The 21,507-nt window shown below is 37.0% G+C and overlaps 1 protein-coding gene across 2 annotated transcripts in view; it reads right to left on the bottom strand.

Moving 5' to 3' along the window:
* Positions 1 to 704: 704 nt before the first annotated feature.
* zdhhc5a (zinc finger DHHC-type palmitoyltransferase 5a) overlaps positions 705 to 21,507 on the bottom strand; it is a 37,869-nt gene continuing 17,066 nt past the window's right edge. The window contains exons 3-12 of one of the 2 annotated variants that reach the window (XM_067405299.1): positions 16,479 to 16,600; positions 15,641 to 15,798; positions 15,107 to 15,279; positions 14,843 to 14,945; positions 14,352 to 14,443; positions 14,145 to 14,271; positions 10,815 to 10,932; positions 10,326 to 10,438; positions 6,153 to 7,078; positions 705 to 1,314 (exon numbers count right to left, since the gene is read on the bottom strand). In XM_067405299.1, coding sequence (XP_067261400.1) covers positions 1,101 to 1,314; positions 6,153 to 7,078; positions 10,326 to 10,438; positions 10,815 to 10,932; positions 14,145 to 14,271; positions 14,352 to 14,443; positions 14,843 to 14,945; positions 15,107 to 15,279; positions 15,641 to 15,798; positions 16,479 to 16,600 — 2,146 coding nt within the window. In that variant the 3' untranslated portion in view covers positions 705 to 1,100. Of the gene's footprint in view, positions 1,315 to 6,064; positions 7,079 to 10,325; positions 10,439 to 10,814; positions 10,933 to 14,144; positions 14,272 to 14,351; positions 14,444 to 14,842; positions 14,946 to 15,106; positions 15,280 to 15,640; positions 15,799 to 16,478; positions 16,601 to 21,507 lie in introns of both variants that reach the window. The other variant, XR_010896822.1, reaches the window with a different exon arrangement.

Below are 21,507 nucleotides of genomic sequence, written 5' to 3' on the forward strand. Positions count from 1 at the left end.
CTGATTCATAATGGCAGCTAACTTCCACTGATTGGCTCAACTGCCGTCCAATCAGAGGGCACTGATATGGTTACCCAGCATGTTCTGTGGCATCGTGAGCAGAAAGCTTTAAATCCTACATGGCTGGCTAGTTAAGGCCACCAGTGAGATTTGCCTCTAATGTATTTTAAAAAAAAAACAACAACAACAACAAAAATCATACCTAAGAGGCAGACAATCAATGTTTACAAGATAAAATTTGAAATATGTCCCACAGATCGCAGTGTCAAATGCATTTTTATGCTACAAGCAACCCTCTGATCTCTCGCCACTAGTGTGCCACCAGCTCTTCAACCGTCTATATGATTAGATAAAAGTCCATAGAGAACAAATATCAGCCTTTGTAGAAAAAAACAAAAACAAAAAAAAAAACATTTTGATCTTATCAATAACCATTTATAAAGTCATATAAAATAACACTTTAAAAATTAAATAAAAACATTTCTTCCTTGAATTTCCAAGGCCATAACTCTGAAAACACTAATTTGAAAAGGCTGCTGTCATTTAAATAATGCATTAGTCCATTTCTTTATCTTTTCTACCATTTTGCTTCCCTGGTGCTGATTGGATACAGACGCAACATTGTCGCATGCCAATCACAGTGGTCTGAAATGGCTACTGAATGCCACAGGTCCCCTTTCGTAAAAATCAAATTCCACTCTGTGAAAAAAAACAAACAAAACAGTGACCATTTTTTCTCTATACAGAACAATTTACACATTTATGTCGGATAAAAATCTTTTTTTTTTTTTAAACATTTTGAAGGCAATCCGGTCCTTTTCCGTCACACCAATTAAGTTTTACAGCTCCTTACTGGTGAGGAGTCCCACTATGTCACGGCTTGAATGACCCCCCCCCCCATGCTCCTCCTCCTCCTCCTCCTACATGTCACATCCAACCAAAACCTGCTGGTCAGCATTGATTTCCTTTTCGAAAAATGTTCAGATCTTTCCCATGGGCACCAATAAATGTCTGCCACACGTGATTTTTTCTGCCATGTTGGTGAAGAACATGAGTCCCTGGCTCTATTCTTGACAACACCAGTGAACACAGCCGTTCTTTCACACTGATATCTCGTAAGTGGTCCCTCCGACGCCCGTCACCTTCTTCACGCCACCTCCAGGCTTGTGGGCGGGGCTCTGAGAAGAGCCAGCACTGGAATATGCCTGACCTGGGCGAGTCGACACGCTGACGGGATGAGAGGGGGACGAGGGGTTGGAAGGTGGTTTCGGCTGCCCGTTTGTCCGGCTATATGACTTCATCTGAATCTCGTCCCTAAACCAAAGAAACAGAGAAACTGAGAAATTAGAGAAGGATTTACATTAGTATGTACATTTGTCTAGTAATTACGCTACTGTTCAAATGTTTGGGATCATAAAGGTTTTTTATTTTTAAAAGGAAATTCAAACTTTTATTCAGCACGGATGCATTAAATTGATCAAAAGTGACAGTAAAGACTATTGAAGTTTGTTTCCGGCACGGAATAAAAAAAATTGACAAGAAAAATTATGACAATTTATCTCACAATTCTGAAAATCGCGAGTTATAAAGTCAGACCTGTGGGATATAAACTCACAGTTGAGAGAAATAAAGACAATTGCGAGATACATCTCAAGACTTTTTTTTCCTCGCAATTCATTTTCTCAGAATTGCGAGTTTATATTTCGCAATTCTGATTTCTTTTCTCAGAATTGTGACAAACACAATTGCGAGTTATAAAGTCCAATTCTGAGGAAAGAAAGACTGACATTTTTTAACTCGCAATTCTGAGAAAAAGTCTCAATTCTGACTATATAACATGCAATTGCGACTTTATATCACTCAACTCTGAGAGAAAAAGTAAGAATTGCAAGATAAAAAGCATAAAATTACCTTTTTTTAAACAAGCTTCTATAAAAAGAGACAATGTTACAAAAGATTTCTAAAAATGTATCACGGTTTCCACAAAAGAAAAAAAAAAACTGTTTTCAACATTGGTAATAAAAGATGTTTCTTAAGCAGGAAATCAGCATATCACACTGATTTCTGAAGCTTTGCCATCACAGGAATAAATTACATTTTAAAATATATTCAAACCATTATTTTAAATTGTAATAATATTTCAGAATATTACAATTTTTACTGTGTTTTTGGTCAAATAAATGCAGCCCTGGTGAGCAGAAGAGGCTTCTTACAGACCCCAGACATTTGAAAAGTAGCGTATTTGACGCTAAATATATGACAGTGTCCTGTAGCACGCATTCAAATAAAGAATCTTGCTGTGAAATATGCTGTTTTAGAGTGATGTCTTATGAAAGTTTCACTGCCAGAGTCAAATAATAAGCATTACAATATATAATCAAAAGTAAATCAAAACATAAGAAAGAACCGGCAAAGAAATGCATCACAGGATGCTAGTTATTTCATATTCCTGTGGCTATGACAAAAAAAATGTATGATACAGAGGTCAGTTAAAAAGCCTCCCAGAATAGGTATCAGTTCAGAAAACAAATAGTGTGAAACAGCAGTAAAATGGTTTAGCTGAAATGGTAAATCCAACCTTGCCTGCAGTGAATTTAAATTTCTCTGCCACACAATCTGGAAAGGAAACATTCAAGCACTAAATCACTGCAGGTTTAGTATAACCATCAGCTCTGCTGTCAGGATACAACTTAAATGTCTGTTAACGATGAGGGCCCATTGTCTGGCCCTTGGTTTGTTTCCAAATAACAATGCATACATGTCAGCTTTAAATATAAAACTCCTATGATGGAATATGGTAATTTTGTTCTCTCCTTCATTTTAGTTATTTTGCCAGTGAAGAAATTGGGTCTGATTATTCTAGTGTAGACAATATCCAGCATAACATCAGGAGACTTAAAAATCCAGTTTTCTATCCCCTCTTTTCACATAGACGTGCTTTATTTGTTTTTGCTCATGTTTACCATGACATCTTGCCATGGCACTGAACTTAAAAAGGTACATGAGACAAACAGAGGCATTACTGTATTTTATACATTCATACATTAGTCTGAACTGGCTCAATCGTTCATGACATTAGTCACATTCTGTCAGTCCAAATCTGATTATTTGTGTATCCAATTGGAAACTGAGCTAAATTATTGTCCACACTATGTATTGCAACTGTCCGGAACTGATTTGTGTGTCGTGCGGCGCTCTTTCATTTTCCAGGATATCTGCATTGATTTCTAAGGCAATGACGTAAGTAGGTATATGCCAAAAATACCCTAACCCTAATCCTAACAACAGCAACATGAAGGTGTTTGCAATACAAATGTTGTCTTATTTACAACATGACAATGTATGGCCGCCATCCTGGACTACTACATCTTCTGAGGCAACGGCAAAAATGTAGGAGGCTGGTACGCGTGCCTTTTTTCCGTGCTGTTGTCTCTGTCTCAAAATTCAAAATGTCTCTCTTATATTGTAATTTGCTGCTCAACTGGAACTTTGCAACAACACAACCTTGTTTCTGCAGCAACTTTCAGCATGTGTCGTATAACAAAGTCTGAAATGTTTACATTTTACATGGTGTGAGACCACACAAAATCCGATCAGAGCAGTCAGACTGAAACTGATCTGAAATGCGATTTAAATAGGATTTTAAACAATATATAAATGTGGCTCGAAACAGATTAAAAAAAATAAAAAAATTCACATCTAATGTGACTTTTGCTGTTCACACTTGCTAAATACGATCGGATTCCAATCGGACATGCACAAAAATCGGATTTGGACTGACAGTCTGATCGAGGAAATGATGTCCTGAATGGCAAAAAAACTACCTGAAATTCGACATGATTGTTCAGGTTAAATCAAAACTGTTATTTTAATTACCTGCTTTTTATCATTCAAAGTACAAGCAACTGAACAGACAAATCACTAATTACAAAAAATATAAATAAATAACAATGATAATAATGACAATGGACTGATTAACTGGATATTTAAAAATAAATGGTTAAAGGGTGTTTTAAAATAATTCCTTTAATATTATTTTCTACAATTACTTTAAATTTTGATTTTATGTTGTTTTTATTTTTGTTTTTTCCAATGTTATAAGTAATAAAAAATTACAATATAAAAATTGAATAATAAAAAGTCTCTTAAAGGTGCAGTATGTAATAATTCTGTCCACTAGAGGTCGCTAGAAGCCTATTCAAAACAAAGGCGTAGCTTGATGAAGCCAAGTTTGAGAGCGGAATCTTGGGACATGTGGTCTTCACCTCAACGGACGGTGCAAAAGAATAGGGATTGGACTCGGGAAGAAATCATGTTCATGGGTGCGGTTATTAATGGACCGAGTGTTGTGGGAGCTGAACGAGGCCACTGGAGCGATTGCACAACACACCTCACGAGCAGCAGAACTTTTATTATGCCACAGTTGCTGGCGCCGCTCGCCGTTTCTATCTATAATATTAGATACATTTGAGTGTGTTGAAAATTATGTTATGGCGTTACTCTGTGCGTTCACTCTGCGGCTGCTGTGAGACACCTTTACACACTGCAGTAAGTTAGAAATTTTTCGATTTTAGAATATCATATTAAATGCTGGATGGCTTGTGTTGATGAATGGCATGCAATTAATTTTAAAATGTATTGTATGATGGAGAAAATACTGTACCGTTACTAAAAATACCGTTACTAAAAATAAAGCTGCATCTGATTATGCTATGTTAGCTACTTCACAAAATACTGTTTTTCTCTGAGGCATGGTAAAGCATGGTACTCAAAAAAAATCAAGAAAATTGATTTAAACAATAAGACTAAACGTGTTGAGCTATATAACAATAATTCGTTTTCTGTCTATAAATATATCAAAACAGTTGTTCCCTTGTCTATTAAAACGTGTAATATATCAAAGCATCTTTAGTGTTTCCATGGTTTCTACAAAATAAAACCGGAAACCGTGGCATACCGAGGGTTAAAGGTGCTAACGAAGATGTTTTGTTTTATACATTTTTGCAATATTACTTGAAACTGTCTTTACTAACTGATAAAAGACTATTTATTAGGTGCACTGAAAGGAATAATATTAATATACATCATCTGTGCACGAGGTAGGGCCTTAAAAACATCAGCCAATCATTGCGTAAACAATTGGCTCTCTGGCTTGTCAATTACTGCTGTGACGTTCCTTGTGCGAGACGTGCTCCAGTAACTTTCCACACTCCACAGGCGCCGCATGCAATGTTTTTGTCAGGAGACAGGAGTAACAACTGCAGATTATGAGTTACCTGCGGTGAGTCCGACATAATGAATCCACTAACACGACACAGCGAATGCCGGTGGTAAACTCGTGCACGAGTTTTGGGAGGTGTTTCCTCAAAATACGCATGCGCTCATTTAAAAAACTCAGTAACAGTCTTTGGTTTCTCAGTCGACGAAAAGATCCTCTATCACCTTTAAAAGGTGAAAATGAGCCTTGGTTTAAAATTGCAATTTTCTCACGATTTACAAATAGTTTTAAACATTTGGGATATTGTAAGTACTCAATAGGGCTGGGCGATATATCGCATGCGATTGTCACGCGCATTTCGTCAGTAAAGTCGGTTCCCTGATTACCGCTAAATCGCCATCACCTGCTTTCAAATGGAGCGGCATTTAATAGACAGAGCCGTAGTTCACTGACAATAGCAATATTGCGTTTATTATCGAAGGCGATTCATCTGCGATAATGAACGCGATATTGCGTAGCAATTGCATGCGATATATCGCCCAGTCCTAGTACTCAAGTGAACAAAATATATAACAGTGGCATAGTAGTTTTTGGATATTTTACTGCAAAAATATTACATATTGCACCTTTAACCATTTAATTACCAATTAACAATTAAAAATAACAGATTGTAATATTCTGACAATTATGATTTACATGCGTTCAACACGAAGAAACCAAGCAGCAGAAAGCAACATTTGAACACCAATCATAAAGCATAAAATTTACTGACGAGCTGCCTAGACAATGAGTTTAGACCAGTGGGAAAAAGATGAAGGAAGAAAGAAGTGAAAGAGATACACTCACAGGAGTCTGGGAGGAGGAGGAGGAAGAGTAGGAGGAAGGAGGCAGTAGGCTGCGCAGAGCGTCGTAAGGTTGTGGGGGAGTTACTCACTTTGGCGCCTGTATGCCCCCTCCCCCGACCGAGGCTGAGGCTTTGCGGACCAGGCGGTACTGCATCTCTGCAGCGGCAGCGCTAGAGTAAGACAGGGACTTCCCCAGTGGCGGGGGGTGTGGCGAGCGTGGAGGGTGGGTGGTGGGCGGCAGGGGTGTGTCAGTGGAGCGAGTGCGGTATGGATACGAGGGCTGAGAGGGGCCCGAGTCAGAGAGCAGCGGGGGTCGAGAAAAGCGAGGCGGCCGGTGGTGGTGGTGATGATGGTGGTGGTGGTGATGGTGGTGCGGTTGCGAGTCGTGCAGCAGGCGTTCTCGCTCACGTTCAGGCGGAGCGGGCGGGGAGGCGGTGGAGCCACGTAGATAGGCGGCATGATGCGGGGAGGCGAGGAGGGCGGTGCTGGAGGCAGATGGCTGGTGGAGTTCCGCCTCCCGTTGCTGGGCGATCTGTGCTGACAGGAATGGTGAACTGTATCCAACTACAGGTGTGCGCGGTCGCCCTGGTGACATCTCTGGTGCCGCCGATTCAAAATCTGGGCTTTCGGAAGGTGTGAGCAGACTATCGTACGACAGACTGCCGTTCCGAGGAGCCGGTGGTGGCGTCTGGTTGGCTAAGCTTTTGTAGCTGGTGGAGGTGGTAGCCTCAGATGGCGGGGCATTGTGGGAAGAGCGAACACTGGAGGACCGTGAGGCCGCTCCGGCAAGCACCGTAGGATCAGAGAAGGAGGGGTATGAGCGCCCTCCTAGGGAGTATCCTGGGATCCCTGAGCCTGGAGGTACTCCAGGGCCCCCACCTGTTCGCTCGGCACCGCTTCGCTCCACTCCGCCCCCCTCACGCCCGTCCAGACTGGGCTCAGAGCGATAGCCTGGCTGCTGACTGGACTGGAGGAGAGAGGAAGAGGACTCTTTAAGACTGTCCCCACGACTCATCTACAGAGAAAGCGAGAGAGAGACAGCAAGCAGAAGTGTTTATAAAGTTACAAGAGAAATCTGAAAGCCAAATTCAAAGGGACGCTAAGGACAAACTCCATGGTAAGGATCATGTGGGCCACTGGGGACAGATGATTTGGGTAAGGGTTTTCTATAGCTATAATAAAGAGCCAGCATTACAGGATATGACAGACAGAGAGGCTAAGCTTGAAAAGGCAGGGAACACTGAAGTATTGGCAACGAACTTGGAAGCACTAAGGGCAGAGCACTGTCATTTCTCACAGGAGTTTCAATGCATGTCATTGTTTGCCTTTTGTTTCAACAAGGCACACCACATGAGCAACCTTAAAAAGTCTTTTCTTGCCTTGTGTTCTTTGCTGGCAGGGGAAAAAGCCCTGTGGCCTCATGTATAAAAGTACGATATAAGCAAGCTTGACATTTACCCTGTTGGCTTTTTATCATAAAATTGTAGATTTGATTGTAGTCAACCTGAGTAACTGTGGATATTTTTTATCCATTTAACTCACAGGTACATATTTCAAAGAACAGAATGTAGTTCTGCAAATGAATATCTAGTTTGTTTTGCAGCTAAATGCTCAAAACAAGATGGAAACTTGGAAATGTGATTTTTCTTCCCAGCAGTCCAAGTGTTTTGGGGGCTGAGACCAACCAAATGATGATCATTTAAAATTTTTGAGAGAACTACTATAAAAATCTTGAATGTTTATAGGCCTTACAATCAAAGAAAATGAAATGATAGAATTTCATAGAATGATAGACCTTTCTATCTTTCGCTACGTGGCCAAAAGTATTTACAATAATAATATAAGTGTGATATCAATATAAATTTTGAAAAGAAAATGTCTTAAGGCTAAAAGTAGCTCCTAACTTGCTGATTTAGGAGAAACTCTTAAAAATAATGGGCATGTCAGACCTAATTTTAGGAGTCCTAAATTTTTGCTCTAAGGAGTATTTCACAAAGCATTTTAGTGCTAAAACTAGCTCCTAAGTCTGTAAAATGTTAGGAGTAGTCAAGAGGACTCCTAAGTCACTAAGACCAAATCACAAACATTCCTAATCCACCTAAAGACACTGAACACCATTGAAGCAAAAGCAATAGAGCCTTGGGTGCTGAACCTTTTCTTCACAAATGCAATACATTTTGATTTATAGATTTGAATCTACGATGAGCAAATGAATAAATAATGTCTGATTACCTGTGGCAAAGGTTTCACACTTACAAATAATTGAATAGATAAAAAAAATATATATATATATATAATAAGCGTATTTGGTGTGCTGTCTAAGGGGATTGAGGGCTCCAAGCTTGGAATTTTATTCTAAACCCAAAGTTTTCCCCGTATCCCCAGCTGAGAGTGAGGAGTGGGTTGGCGGAGGGATGCAGAAAACTGTCAAAGTAACTATAGGCGAGTTGGCTCTCGTCTGTGTATATATTCCTCCTCTCGAGCTGATTAGAAAGACTGTTTGAATGTGTTTCTCCCAAACTTTGTTTATAAAACGTAATTTGTCGCTTGAATTCTGCATTCTCTTGAGATGAAGACATCCAAAAGGTGGACACTTAACTGTATATACTAGTTTAATTAGTGACACTTTTTAAAACCTTTATGGCAACAATATGGCAACATATTTTGACTTTGGCAACATTTTTATTAAAAAATATTTATTTGAATAGGGCAACATTTGTATTTTAAAACCATTATTTTAATATGGAAACATGAGACCTCATTCTACAATATTTCTATGATTAAATCGCTGACTTCAGCTAATCACTGTGTGTATACTGCATAGCAAAGAGGTCAATCCCGCCCTTACCCTTAGCTTAAGACTTCAGTCTATTCCTTAGCTAAGAGATTCTCTTAAAACCTATTCACAAAGCTGCTGAGACAAACTTTTACTAAGAACTTTTACTGCTATTTAGGAGTACTCTTGGTGGTAAGATAAAATGTTTTGTGAATACGGCCCCTGGCAAATAACCTTATAAACTTTGTTTATTTTGTTTTCTATCTTTTTTAGTCAATTAACTGCTAGTGGAAGGTGGCAGAGAGAGATTTTGTAAACATACAAAAGCGTAGAAAAACTGTTAATCAGCAGTTCCGGCAGATGAAGGTGTCTAACATTTTTACAGAATCAAAAAAAAAAAAAAAACACCCAACACTTTCCTTGAGTGCGGGTGTTGTGCTGCTACAGTATATTGGATTGTCAACCAGTTACTGCCACTGGATTATTTACGATATTACTGTACGTGTTGTATTAACACAATATCCATGTTTAATTTTTATCAATTCCAGTATACTGCCAACCACCTAATTCCAACTCATGAATTGAAAGGAAGCCAATTCTAAAATTCTGACTTTAGCCCAACCCTGACCAGCATAGAACAGCATGAATACTATTTTATAAATCTAAACCAACTTTTAGAATGGAAGCTCAGTCAAGTTTTATTCATGAGGCCTCTGGTCTTTCAGAATCAATCAAATTCACATCATGTGGTGTGTTTATCTAATCTATCTTAATCCAGCACCATAGAGCCAAAACTGACACACCCCCACAGCTAAAACCAGCAAAATGTTTTGCACAGCCACTCTGTGAGGACAGATGGGTTGTTTGTGTTGGCTTCATTAACACTACAAGAGTTTAATCACACAAATGGGACAGATTATTCTTTTGTTTCAGAATGGCCATATTTGTCTGTGCCAAATATTTTTTGTATATGCTGTGGGCTTTTAAGAAAGACATTTTTGTAAAGACAACATCTTTATATAAAATAACCCTTTGATATCAAAGTAAAGATGTGAAATCACTACAAAGATGATAAAGAGAATCAAAATACAGTAACAATTAAATAGAAAATTAGCCACACTAACAAGCTGCATTTACAAAATTAATGCATATCTACATAAAAAAAGACAAGTATTAGAGAAAGGAGAGGAACATTAACAAAAACACACAGACACACAAACAATGAAGTACAGTGTAAACTTACTGATACTGTTCAACTGAAAGCCACTGAGTCAATCAAATTGAAGGGGGAAAAACAATATAATGAATTGAATAAAATGTTAGAGGAAAAAGAAAGGCTTCAAATATGTGGTATAAAGGAAATAATAACAGTCATGCAAAAGAATGTGAATGACGTCACATCAACAAATTGAATGCAGTGAATCACCACCAAAGACTGTGAACACACTTTGGATAAACAACACATATAGCAACACAGAAAAGTTACCTGGTTGGCATATGCATGGGTAAGGGCAGTGTGGTTCTTGCCCGGGCTGCTGTAGGTGGGTCTGTACTTGAACATTGTGGGTGTGGGCGGAGCTTTATTCAACAGACTGCTCTCTGCAAACAAAGAAAGTCCATGAGAAATCAGACACAGTAAAACACAAAGTAAAATAAGCCAGCATTACAACAAGTTATTGCAATCTTATAGATTATATTATTATATACTGTACATATTATACATTATATATTCCAAATATTAATTCTAGATTCGTAAATGGCTAAATATAGCACAATTCAGCATGAAAATACAATGATGACATCACCGCTTAAATTTTGAAACCTTGAATGAACACTACTGAAAGCAAATCAAATGGTGCCTTTAAAAATTTAATCTGAAGTATAAAAAGTTTGCTAAACAAATTGCACAAATAAGGCAGAAATGATCCATAAATGTTTATCAGAATGATATTATGTCATGCTGGTTGGCTCTAACCCTCAGAGTGTCCGGCAGGTCCTCGTGACAGCCCAGGGTATCTGAGCTCTGGTTTAGGTGGAGGCGGAGGCTCTGCGTCAGCAGATTGACTCTCCATCATCTCCAAACTGCTCTTAGACTGAAAGATTGCAAGAGAGGATAAATCATCAGTGGTTAATTAAATAAAAGAAACAGACACAACAGCAGACAACACACTGAATGTAGAAGCAAGATACAGCATCCAAACATTGATTTAAAGCATGACTCCTTCCTCCTTAACTCCAAAGTCACTGAAAAAATGATTATTGAGGTTATATCTAAATCTAATATAAAACAAATGGAAATGTGGAGCAGAACCAATGTAGTCTGTAATGCTTTTTATCATGCTGAAGAAAAAGGTTCAAGATTAGGGGGATTTTAGAGCACCAAGATTAGAGAACCACATTACTTTTTAGGTTGAGGCCATTCATTTGGCTCTAGGATCAGATTAATACCAAAAGTTTGGGACAATATCACCTTCTAGTACTTCACTACTGCCAAAAAAATAAAAAAAATTATATATATATATATATATATAAAAATTGCATAGAGTGATTTTGCAATTAATGTTTGTGTAATACAAGTTTTCATAATAGTTTTGATAAGATTAAAGTAAAGTTTAAAATTATATATATATATATATACTTGGCATAAGCCAACATGTTGCTGGGTGTGAAAACATGAACACACTTTAGGCTCTTTCTCAGGCTCTGAACCATTTGGCATGCCAATTTTCCATGAGTAACCAGTTTAAATCCATGTTTTGCCAAAAAATGAACAAATTCTCCTCATAACTCCAGGTTGCAATGTTAAAAAATGTCAAAAACATGTAAAAGTGCTCCAAACAGATAGAATGCTCCTGTAGTTCTTAAAGAACATAAATCAAGAGACATTTCAGAACACAACCTTTCATTATGGAACAAGAAAGTATTTTTGACAGTTTAAAAGCCGGTCTACATTTCAGCCATATTAATGCAAGCCTGTCTGTGTCAGCCTTCCTCACGTGGTAAATGGCACAACCATATTTTTTGGCTTCATCTGCCAGAGAGGGGGAATTAGAGTTAGTTGCTTGCAAAATAGTCTAGTGCACTCTCTGACCTAGGAACATCATCTCAAAGGCAGTGGTAATGCTCATGGCCTCGTATAAGGATTTCAAACATTTTAAATCATGAATTTCCATGTAGCCGGATACGTTTTTTTTTTTTTTTTTAAATCATTCAAATATTCAGACCGATTTGCTAATGAATCATTTAGAACAATTTGTGATTCTGTAAGACAAATGTAATACAAAAGAACAACTTTGGACAAAATTGCATATCATTATAGATTACAAGCAGCTTTTTGCCCTATACAACAGTAATATTTATGATTTCATAAGTTTACATGGCTTTTTCAGGCCTGGAAAATTCAATTTAAAAACTTTGAAAGAATAAGATCCAACTCTCCCTTTAGAGCGTTCTCCAAAACCACACCTACTCTGCAATGCGCCACCAGAGACGGCGTTAAATTACCTCATGTCTCAAAGCTCATAACATTACAATAATAATGAATGTAAACAACTTAAAGCTCTGACTGCTGCAGATTCATTTTGGTGTTGATAGTTTTGTCATAGAAACACATAATTTCGAGTCAGGGGATGTGAACAGCTCAGAGTAGAATGTCACGAGTTGCCATCTCTTAATTACGGTAAATATGACATGGCGTGATTGCCGCATAAGCTGCTTGTTTAGATTCAGGAGGAACTGTAAAAGGTGGCTGCTGTTTGTTTGTGGCACTCGGTAACTGTTTACAACTGTGCATAGCCTCATGAAACACTAATGACGTGTGATGTCACGATAAGTGCAATATTTTAATACCGCAACCGCGACGTTCTTTCATTTTTCATAAGGCTATGCTCGTTTTGTTTTACATTTCATGCAAATGTACTGAATGTTAAAGTTAATAATGATAAAATAAAATTTTTTTTTTTTACCAACCGACTTTTTTTTTTTTAACTTAAGATTCTGTGTACATTGTGATTTGTACAGAGGCTCTGTAGATTTGCACTAAACAAGCAGCGAGTGACAGAGAGGTCGAGCGTGTGCGATTACCTGCATCTGACCTTCTTCAGATTAACTCATATATTCATGGAAAAAAAAAGTTTGCTGAAGAGGAAAGCGATATCTTTTCATAGCATCATTTCAACATTTAAGGGTATTTCCCATAAATGGCATCAGCGCTGGTCAATGCATTGAATCAATGCCATTGGTCTTTATGAAGTGAAGCATCAGCTTCAGTTGAGCCATGTAAAGTGGCACCTTAACTTTTTGTAACCTCCACTGACTGACGGTCTGTCTAGAACGTGCAGAGACGTGATCCTGTTTCCCCTCTCTGTCTAGTTTTGGTTTCATTGTTTATTGAATATGTCCTCGTTTGCTTCCATAGTTAAGTGTTAATTTTACTTTCACTAGTTTACTTTCCTTGGTTCTACCATTGTTTATGTAGCCTTGTATCAAAGTCCCTTTAAGACAAGTCATTTCACTCGGCAGCCATCTTTGAAACGCCTCCCGGGCATCAAAGTGCAACTCCTGTCTCTTTGAATGGGGAAACATCAAATTCTCCAAAGCTGTTTTCAAAGCTTTCGATTAAATTTAATATTTGAAATCACCAATGAAATCTGACAACAACTGCCTCATAATTTTTTTTTTCCCCAAACTCTGGAATCATGATTAAAAAAAAAAAAAACTGTACTTTTTAGACTGGATCAAGCTAATGCGCATGCGCAGACCTAAATGCGCGTCTCTTGTGCCTCATTTCGGAGGCGCGTGTCTGACTGTTTCTATAGAAACCGGTGCTTCTAACGGCCACTGCAGTGACGTGATAAAGTTATCAGTCAGCGATTGGCTCTTATTTAGAAGGCGGGACTTATTCCGCCATATCGCGCGTTTCACTTTCTCCCATTCAAAACAATACAATTGACACATCTTGTGTTATTCTATAGTCTTTGCTTGTATTTCAGTTGTTCTTGGTCAGTTCTTGTTTATGGATTGTGTGGTTTGCATTCAGACTGAATGGAATGATTGGATGAACATTTTTTGGTCCCGAGTCTTCCAGAGAAGATATATATATATATATATATATATATATATATATATATATATATACACATTTTTTAATATTTAGACCACTTCTATTATTGATTACTATCAGGATGTGAAGAGAGTTTCAACCAGTATAACAAGAAGTGGTTATGAAAAACATCGCCTATCCCACCTTTAATGTTGGAGAGAAGCAGTAAGGAGTAGAAGGAGTAAAACGGGATTATGTCCTTACCCGGTGTAGGTCTCCTTGGATTCCGTTGTCGAGCACCTTGGCTGCCAGTTGAGCCTCTGTAAGCTGCGGTCGGAGGAAAGGAGGCTGAACAGACACTGTCTGAGCCTTCTTCTTTCTACCCAGATACCTGAATACAGCACCGAGTTAAAACCTCAATCAGAAAATACTACATACAGCTCAAAGTTATGAATGTAGCTGAAGACAGACCTGGGTGCCTGTGAGCTGCACAGAACGTGTGAGACGTTCCTCAAGCAGCCATTTGTGAAGGGGTTCACACCTCCCCTGAACTTCCCTGTCACCTACAAACAGGGAGTTGAACATTAAACAATAACCTTAAAAGTTACTTTATCAGGCTTTATTATTATTATTATTTTTAAATTAACATTTTAACAATAAAAATGGATGAAAAAGAGAGGCACTGGAGAAAAATAGTGAGACAACAAGATACAAAAGCGTGCACATGTGATCCACACAAAGAGGAGGTGGTGGGCAGAAAGAAAGAAGCAAAATGATTTGGGAAGAGGATTATGATGAGATTACAATCTAAAGGAGGAGGGTTGAGAGAAGGTCATATTTTGTAGGATTATAAAACTGCTTAATAGGGATTTTAAACCCAGTTCACCACCACCAACATGATTAATGACAGGAAAACAAAAACAAACATGGCAGCATAAGATTATGATTGCGCATGTCACAACCTGCTCATTGGTGGTCCTGCCTCTTGCCACCAGAACGACATGGAAACCAGTGAGACCTGCTACTGGGATGAAGAAAAGCCCAGCGACACACATAACAGCCATACTGATGAAAAGTCAAGGAGGAAAATGTGAGGCACAATACAAATTGTAACAAGTAAAGCTCTCAATCTAAAGACACTGCACAGAGTGAGATTACTGCTCTGAATTTTTCCTCAAATGTTTGCCATGAGCATACATAAAAATCAAACAACTGTTTGAGGATACGTGACAGCCGAATGCACTCTGTCTAGCTGCTGGGTGTGGTAGAGAATGAAGAGCAGGCCGAAGCCAAACACGCCCATTATGTGAGCTGTCAAGGACAGCAGGAACAGGAAAAAGTAACGGTAGTTCCTTCGGCCGATACAGTTGTTAACCCACGGACAGTGATGATCAAAATCCTGCAGGAAGAAAGGGGCAAGTTGTGTGTGTGAATTATAATGGTAAAAGAGAAAAAGAGAGAGAGAGAGAGAAGCTTAAGGCTGTCCAAAGCATGCACACTTCTCTACTTAATTAACACAAATCGATTGGTTTAACCTGCAAAGCATTAGAGCAATCGTGGATAGACTGATTAATGACAAAGACTGACCCTTTGAGAAAAAGAAATAAGACAGTAAAAATAAATGCAAAGTCACATTTACATGTAAATAGGATTATGTATTGTAATGTTGTGTGTTTATTCAATGCACATATTGGGGTCATGGCTGAACTCAATCACTAGAAATAAAGCGTGTGTGTGTGTGTGTGTGTGTGTGTGTGTACCTCCACACAGTTGTCGCACACGGAGCAATGTGAGCAACGTGGGGGTCTGTAGAAACGGCAGGTGGAGCACCACTTCATCCGCACTTGAATGCCTCGAATCTCCACAGTCTTATAGAGAGGGGCCCGGAAATCATCCTCTTTATCTTCATCTTCCTCAGCTACAACACACATACAGACACACACACAGAGTTTAACATGCCTTTCTCGGTGGATAAAATTACACTTGTATTTTATTAACTTACAGCTTTAAAGTCAGCAGGTAATCAAATTGCCCTGTTTACTTTATGACACTACTGTTTTCCTTGTATTTTGCAAAATTCATCAGTACGTTACTCCAAAAAGGAATAAAAATTGTCTTTATAATTTAATAAAACATAATGAAATAGAACACTTTTTTTTTTCAGTTTTAGTAATTTTATTATTTCAACTTCAAATAATTTTTTTCAGTTAGTTTCCAGAGAACTTTTTTAAATTTTTATTTAAGATTTTTAATCTAATATTTATATTTTATTTTAAATTTAATTATTTAAAAGAATAAAAACTATTTTAAATACTTTTAGTTTTACTTACTACTAGCAACACTGCTTTAAGGTTGCTTTAGCTGAAGTTTAGTACACTAAGACTAAAAAGAGCATATTTAATGAAGAAAAAAAGTACTTCAATTCAGCTTAATTCCTGAATTGTCCGCTCTCAAACAGTACTCACTGAACTCTTAATAAACAGATTAGTTTAAAGTGCTTTGTTTTTCCAATAAGGCAGCCACCAAGACCACATTCTACTACAGCTGTACTGTATACTTAAGCACACAGACATATCATATCAAAGATTGTTTCACTACCTCTGGGGAAGATGCCAGGATCCATAAATGTGGCCATACAGAAGTTGGCCAGAACAAACAGAAACATAATGCCATTGTATATCGGCACAGCAACAGAAAACTGCTCCGAAAGCCAAGGGCACCTGAAAGAAAAAAGGCATGAATGGGACACAGGATGAGACTGAAATCACACACATCATGTATGCTTCAAAATATTGTACAGTGCTTCCCACACATAGACTTTACTTGGGCGTGCCACCCAGGTATATTAACGGCTGCCCAAGTATATTTAAAGACACATTTTGCTTTTATTATTTTATCCTCTTATGCTTTTTTATCCGTCCGAGATAATGAATCCATCTGCCATCGAATAACTAGTGGAAAATCTCCCCTCGCTCCACGTGTTTTGTACCTGCTAGTTCTGTGTGCACGAGAACTGTTTACTCCCACTGACATTCTCATGTGCGCTGCAGAGACGCGGTGGATATTTCTTCAGACTGCTTCAGAGTGATTACCAATCAATGAATAGCACACATTTATGCCAAGTGATTGCTAATGAACTCGAGTTGATGAATTATGACAATGTCTAATGTATGGCCTTTATATAATATGTTTTAGAAACGGTTGCAAGAATGCATATTTTAATCACTCTCATCTGAAGGATCAGCATGCAATAGTATAGATATTTCAAAATAAGAGTCTGTGTATTTCGGGCTTGTTTATATTTAAAAGTGTATTTAATTTGATTTCCATTTAATTCATAGTAAACTAGTCTCTGGCTGGGATGCTCCCCCAGAGGAAGACAAGACTATGAACATTTCACACGTATTATTCAATATATAAATTTTACTAGTATCAGTAAAGTATGTGTCCCATTCACTGAGAAAGACATCATATGACAAAGCAAGGAGAACTGTACCATTTAAATGCTGTAATTTTGCATAATTTACAATGCATAATAATGCATAATATTAGTATGTAATTAAATGTAACAGTAGCCTATAGGGGTGTGACGAGATCTCGTGTCACAAGATCTCGCGAGACTAATGTGACGAGATTTCTCGTCAAAGCGAAAAGTAGTCTTGTGATGTTGCCATGACAGAGTGGTTAGGATGATTAGGAAAAAATATGCCACCGCTTCGTTTACATTACGCCTCCACTGTCGTTTTGCTTTGTATTTAAATAAAAAACATTTAATTCAGTTGGATAACGGTCGCCGCCGCTCCATATTTACAGAGTTATGCGCGATCGTGAAAGTGAAACTTGTGATTCAAACGCGATTTCAATACCCCGCATTTGAAAAGCGACTCCCTGATGCATGCAAATATCTCCCAATATGTAACATATTTTAGGCTGGGCAGTGTAGTTGTAACCACCTCTTAGCTCTGTATCAAAGAAAAATTTGTTCTTATTTGCACTTTGAATATTGAGAGAGTGCGATTATGGTTACACTTATTATAAAGTGTTACTATAAAAAATGAATAACAGTTTTCTCTTAATCGTATTAAGCACAAACAATAAGGTTTCATTTGTTAACTTTAGTTAATGCACTGTGAACTATCATGAACAAACAATGAATGACTATTTTTATTAACATAAATAAAGATTAATAAATACTGTAGCACATATATTGCTTATTGTTAGTTGATGTTGGTTAATTAATGTTAATAAAATAGACCTTATTGTAAAGTGTTACCATTTTTATTTATACTGTTTTAATGATAAGTTTGTGAAAAGGAGTTCAGTTAGGAGGTCAAAAGTTGTAGAAGCTCCTAAATCATCTACAGCAAGGCCTAAAGAGACTGAAATCATACAGAAGAGAAGTCAGTTGAGTTAGTGGCAAAACCTTTTACAGTGCTTGAGTATTGTTGTCTTTTACTGCATATGATAATTCATACTCAGAAAGTTGAACTGAAATGACATTCATTACAAGATGACTAGTTAAAACACCTCAAATACACCTGCAGAATATATTTTTTCTAGTCATGTATTTCGCCATTGAGGATTTCTTAAAAATAGTGTGTAAAAAGCTTGTCTGGTCTCGTGAACTCAATCTCGAGTCTCGTCTCATCTCGTGAGATACCTGTCTCGTCACACCCCTAGTAGCCTATGTAATTAAAATGAATTTCAATAAATAAAAATATTGTTGAAAATAACACATTATTAGTTGTTTGTCACATGAAGTAGACCATTTTTTGTGCCATGGGTAATATGAGGATTTTTCACCTGGCTATCTCCACAAGTAATTTCAAATCTGTGGGAAGCACTGTTGTATGTAATTTTTTTTTTCTTAATGCAGAGACTATGTTTTAGTAGCATGTTTTACTATTATACAAGTGATACAGACAAATGCAGATAGCCACAAAATTTCACAAGGTGATAACCGACAGTGTAGAAAGACAAAAAAAAAAAAAAAAGAAGAGAAATGAATGGAAAAAAAGAAGAGAGAGGATAGTGGCACTTCATGACAGATGTTGGCCTATTTTCTTTGCCTTTCGATGTTTAATCTAAAGGGTTGGTGAGAAAAGAAAGATCAGAAGGGGCAAATGACAAGGATGAACAGACGTGACACAGCATCTGACTTAAGCCCTCCATATTTCCTCTTGTGAGCCAACTTTAAGAACTGTTTTTTTGACATGATGACTATGATTCTGTTGTATTTACAGGTCACGACGACTTGCAAAATACAAGGCACAAGAAGTCAACAGGAAGTTAATGTGATTTCTCAACTTCATCAAAAGAAAACGGCTCTGACTGTGCTTTAAATGCTGATGCTGCATAAACACTCTGACCTTATCAGTTTGTGTGTGCCCAAGCCATTCAGTGTATGATTAAGGAGCTTATTATTAAGACCTTGTGTTTATGTAAATCAAGCAAGATTTACATAAACCTAAAAATCATGTTCAATTCAGTGTCAATAGGTCAATCTATTAACTCCTAGCAGAGGACTTTGGAGAGGGTTTTGTATGCCGGCCCTGGTAATTTCTTGTAACTTTGTACACTAAATTTTAAGTCTCATTGGTAGGAAAGTGACTTCTAAAGACCAGGAATGCTGTATTAGATTGTTAACTATGTGCTTTTCAAACATATAAATCCTGACTAGAAAAAAAAAAACAAAACAAAAAAAAAAAAAAAAAAACTTTCATATTGCCTCATCTAAGACATGAATCAGGATGCAAAAACTTCCAATTTAATAAAATATAGATTATTAAAAAACAAAAAAGCCTTTTAACAGAACAGCCAAGACAAATTCTGATATTCTAAGCTATGTGGAAAAAAATCCTTCTGACATTCAAGACAGCCCGCTGTATTAAACATGAACATATTCTGAATTGAGGATATTATTAGAAGCGTATTCAGCTGTCAACAATTAAAAAAGAAAAAGAAAGAAAAAACTACTATAGTTATTTTAATACTGAGACCATTAGATTCTCAGATGTGGCTCGTTTAATGTTAAAAAGGCTGAAAAATGACAGTAGTGACATTCACTATACTGCTACTACAGTTCTGCTTTGCAACTGCAATGTCATCATCATAAAACAAGCTTTTGCTATTTTCTAAAGTAAATTTATGGGTTAGTTTTAGAAAGAAATTTATAGAAACTAACATGTATAATATTGTTGTTAGTTATAGCAGTGATAAAAGATACCCAGAGAAAAATTCAAAATGGTATTTATTATTTCATGGTATCAAGAGAAGTGCATGTTGTGTCACCCCTCATTCCCCAATGAACATGAATAACATCAGTAAGAAGCCACAGTATGGCGGTTCTAAGGCTAAGGTTCTAAAGCTTCAAAATACTGCCGATGCCACTGAATTTTTTAAACGGTATAGTATCGTAAATACAGTAGCAACATAAGTAATGTTGTACTGCAGGTACACTATTTAAAACGTTCAATTGAACATGTATGCATGCATTTACCTCAGAAAAAACATTCAGTTAGTCAGCTAGAAAAATGAACTCTAGAGAGCAGCATTCTGATAAATATATGCACCGTTACACATTCATTATAATTTTTAATGTTCTTAAATCAAAATTCTTTATAAATCAGTTATGACAGCCACGATTTAAATGTTTATATTAAAAAAACAAACAAACAACAACAACAAAAAAAAAAAAACGAATTGGAGTACATATATGATTATGTAATTCTAAACTTTATTTTTTACTATAAAAAACATCATTGAGTGTAATTTAAGTGTTATAATAAGTGTTAAATAAGTTAATTTTAACCTTCAATATTATAGTAATGTAGTACCAACTGATTCCTATGTGAAGTTTACAGCATTAGTTGAGAGATTTTTTTCCTCTAGAAAATTTGCCATGTGCTGTATCTGATATACTACATCCAAAATAATCCATATCGAATAGAAATCTTAATTGAATCGCAAGCATGTGAATAGAAATCAAATCGAATTGTGAAAATTGTTTCAATACCCATCCCTAATCCTCATTATGTGATTTTAACATTATAAATAAATAATATGTTTTAATGCACATTCAGCCCAGAGTTTAAGACATGGGCGCAAAAATGCTGTTGTATGAGTTCTTGTTTTTTTGTTTTTTTTTAATAATACGATAGTCCAGCAATGACACAAGAAAAGAGCGCGGTTTTTACCTAATATCAGCACAATTGCAAATGTGATTGATTTTATACAACAGTTGAATAAGCAAAAATATCATATTAAATAATACTTTAGAAACAACATTGTCAATATTGATGTTTTCGCTCTATTTCGGCAATGATAAATAGTTCTAATCAAAGCAGAACTGTTGCGGTTCTGAGCATGAAAATTTGGTTCATTTTGTAGATTTGAATTGTGAGTTAACAATACTGCATGGTACCGTGATACTACTTGGTATCATGATACTTCAGCTGGTATAATATTTTAAAATATGTTTATGGTATAGTGACAACCCTAGTTCACACAAAATAATTTTCCATTCCACTGCCCTACTTTTCCATTCATTTTTAATGTAAACGTGTGGTAGTTGCGCTCACGTCTTTTGCATTTGCAATTTCTATATGTCTTGCGCATGACAGAGTAT

This window comes from Chanodichthys erythropterus, chromosome 12, assembly GCF_024489055.1.
Source record: "Chanodichthys erythropterus isolate Z2021 chromosome 12, ASM2448905v1, whole genome shotgun sequence".
Lineage (NCBI taxonomy): Eukaryota > Metazoa > Chordata > Actinopteri > Cypriniformes > Xenocyprididae > Chanodichthys > Chanodichthys erythropterus.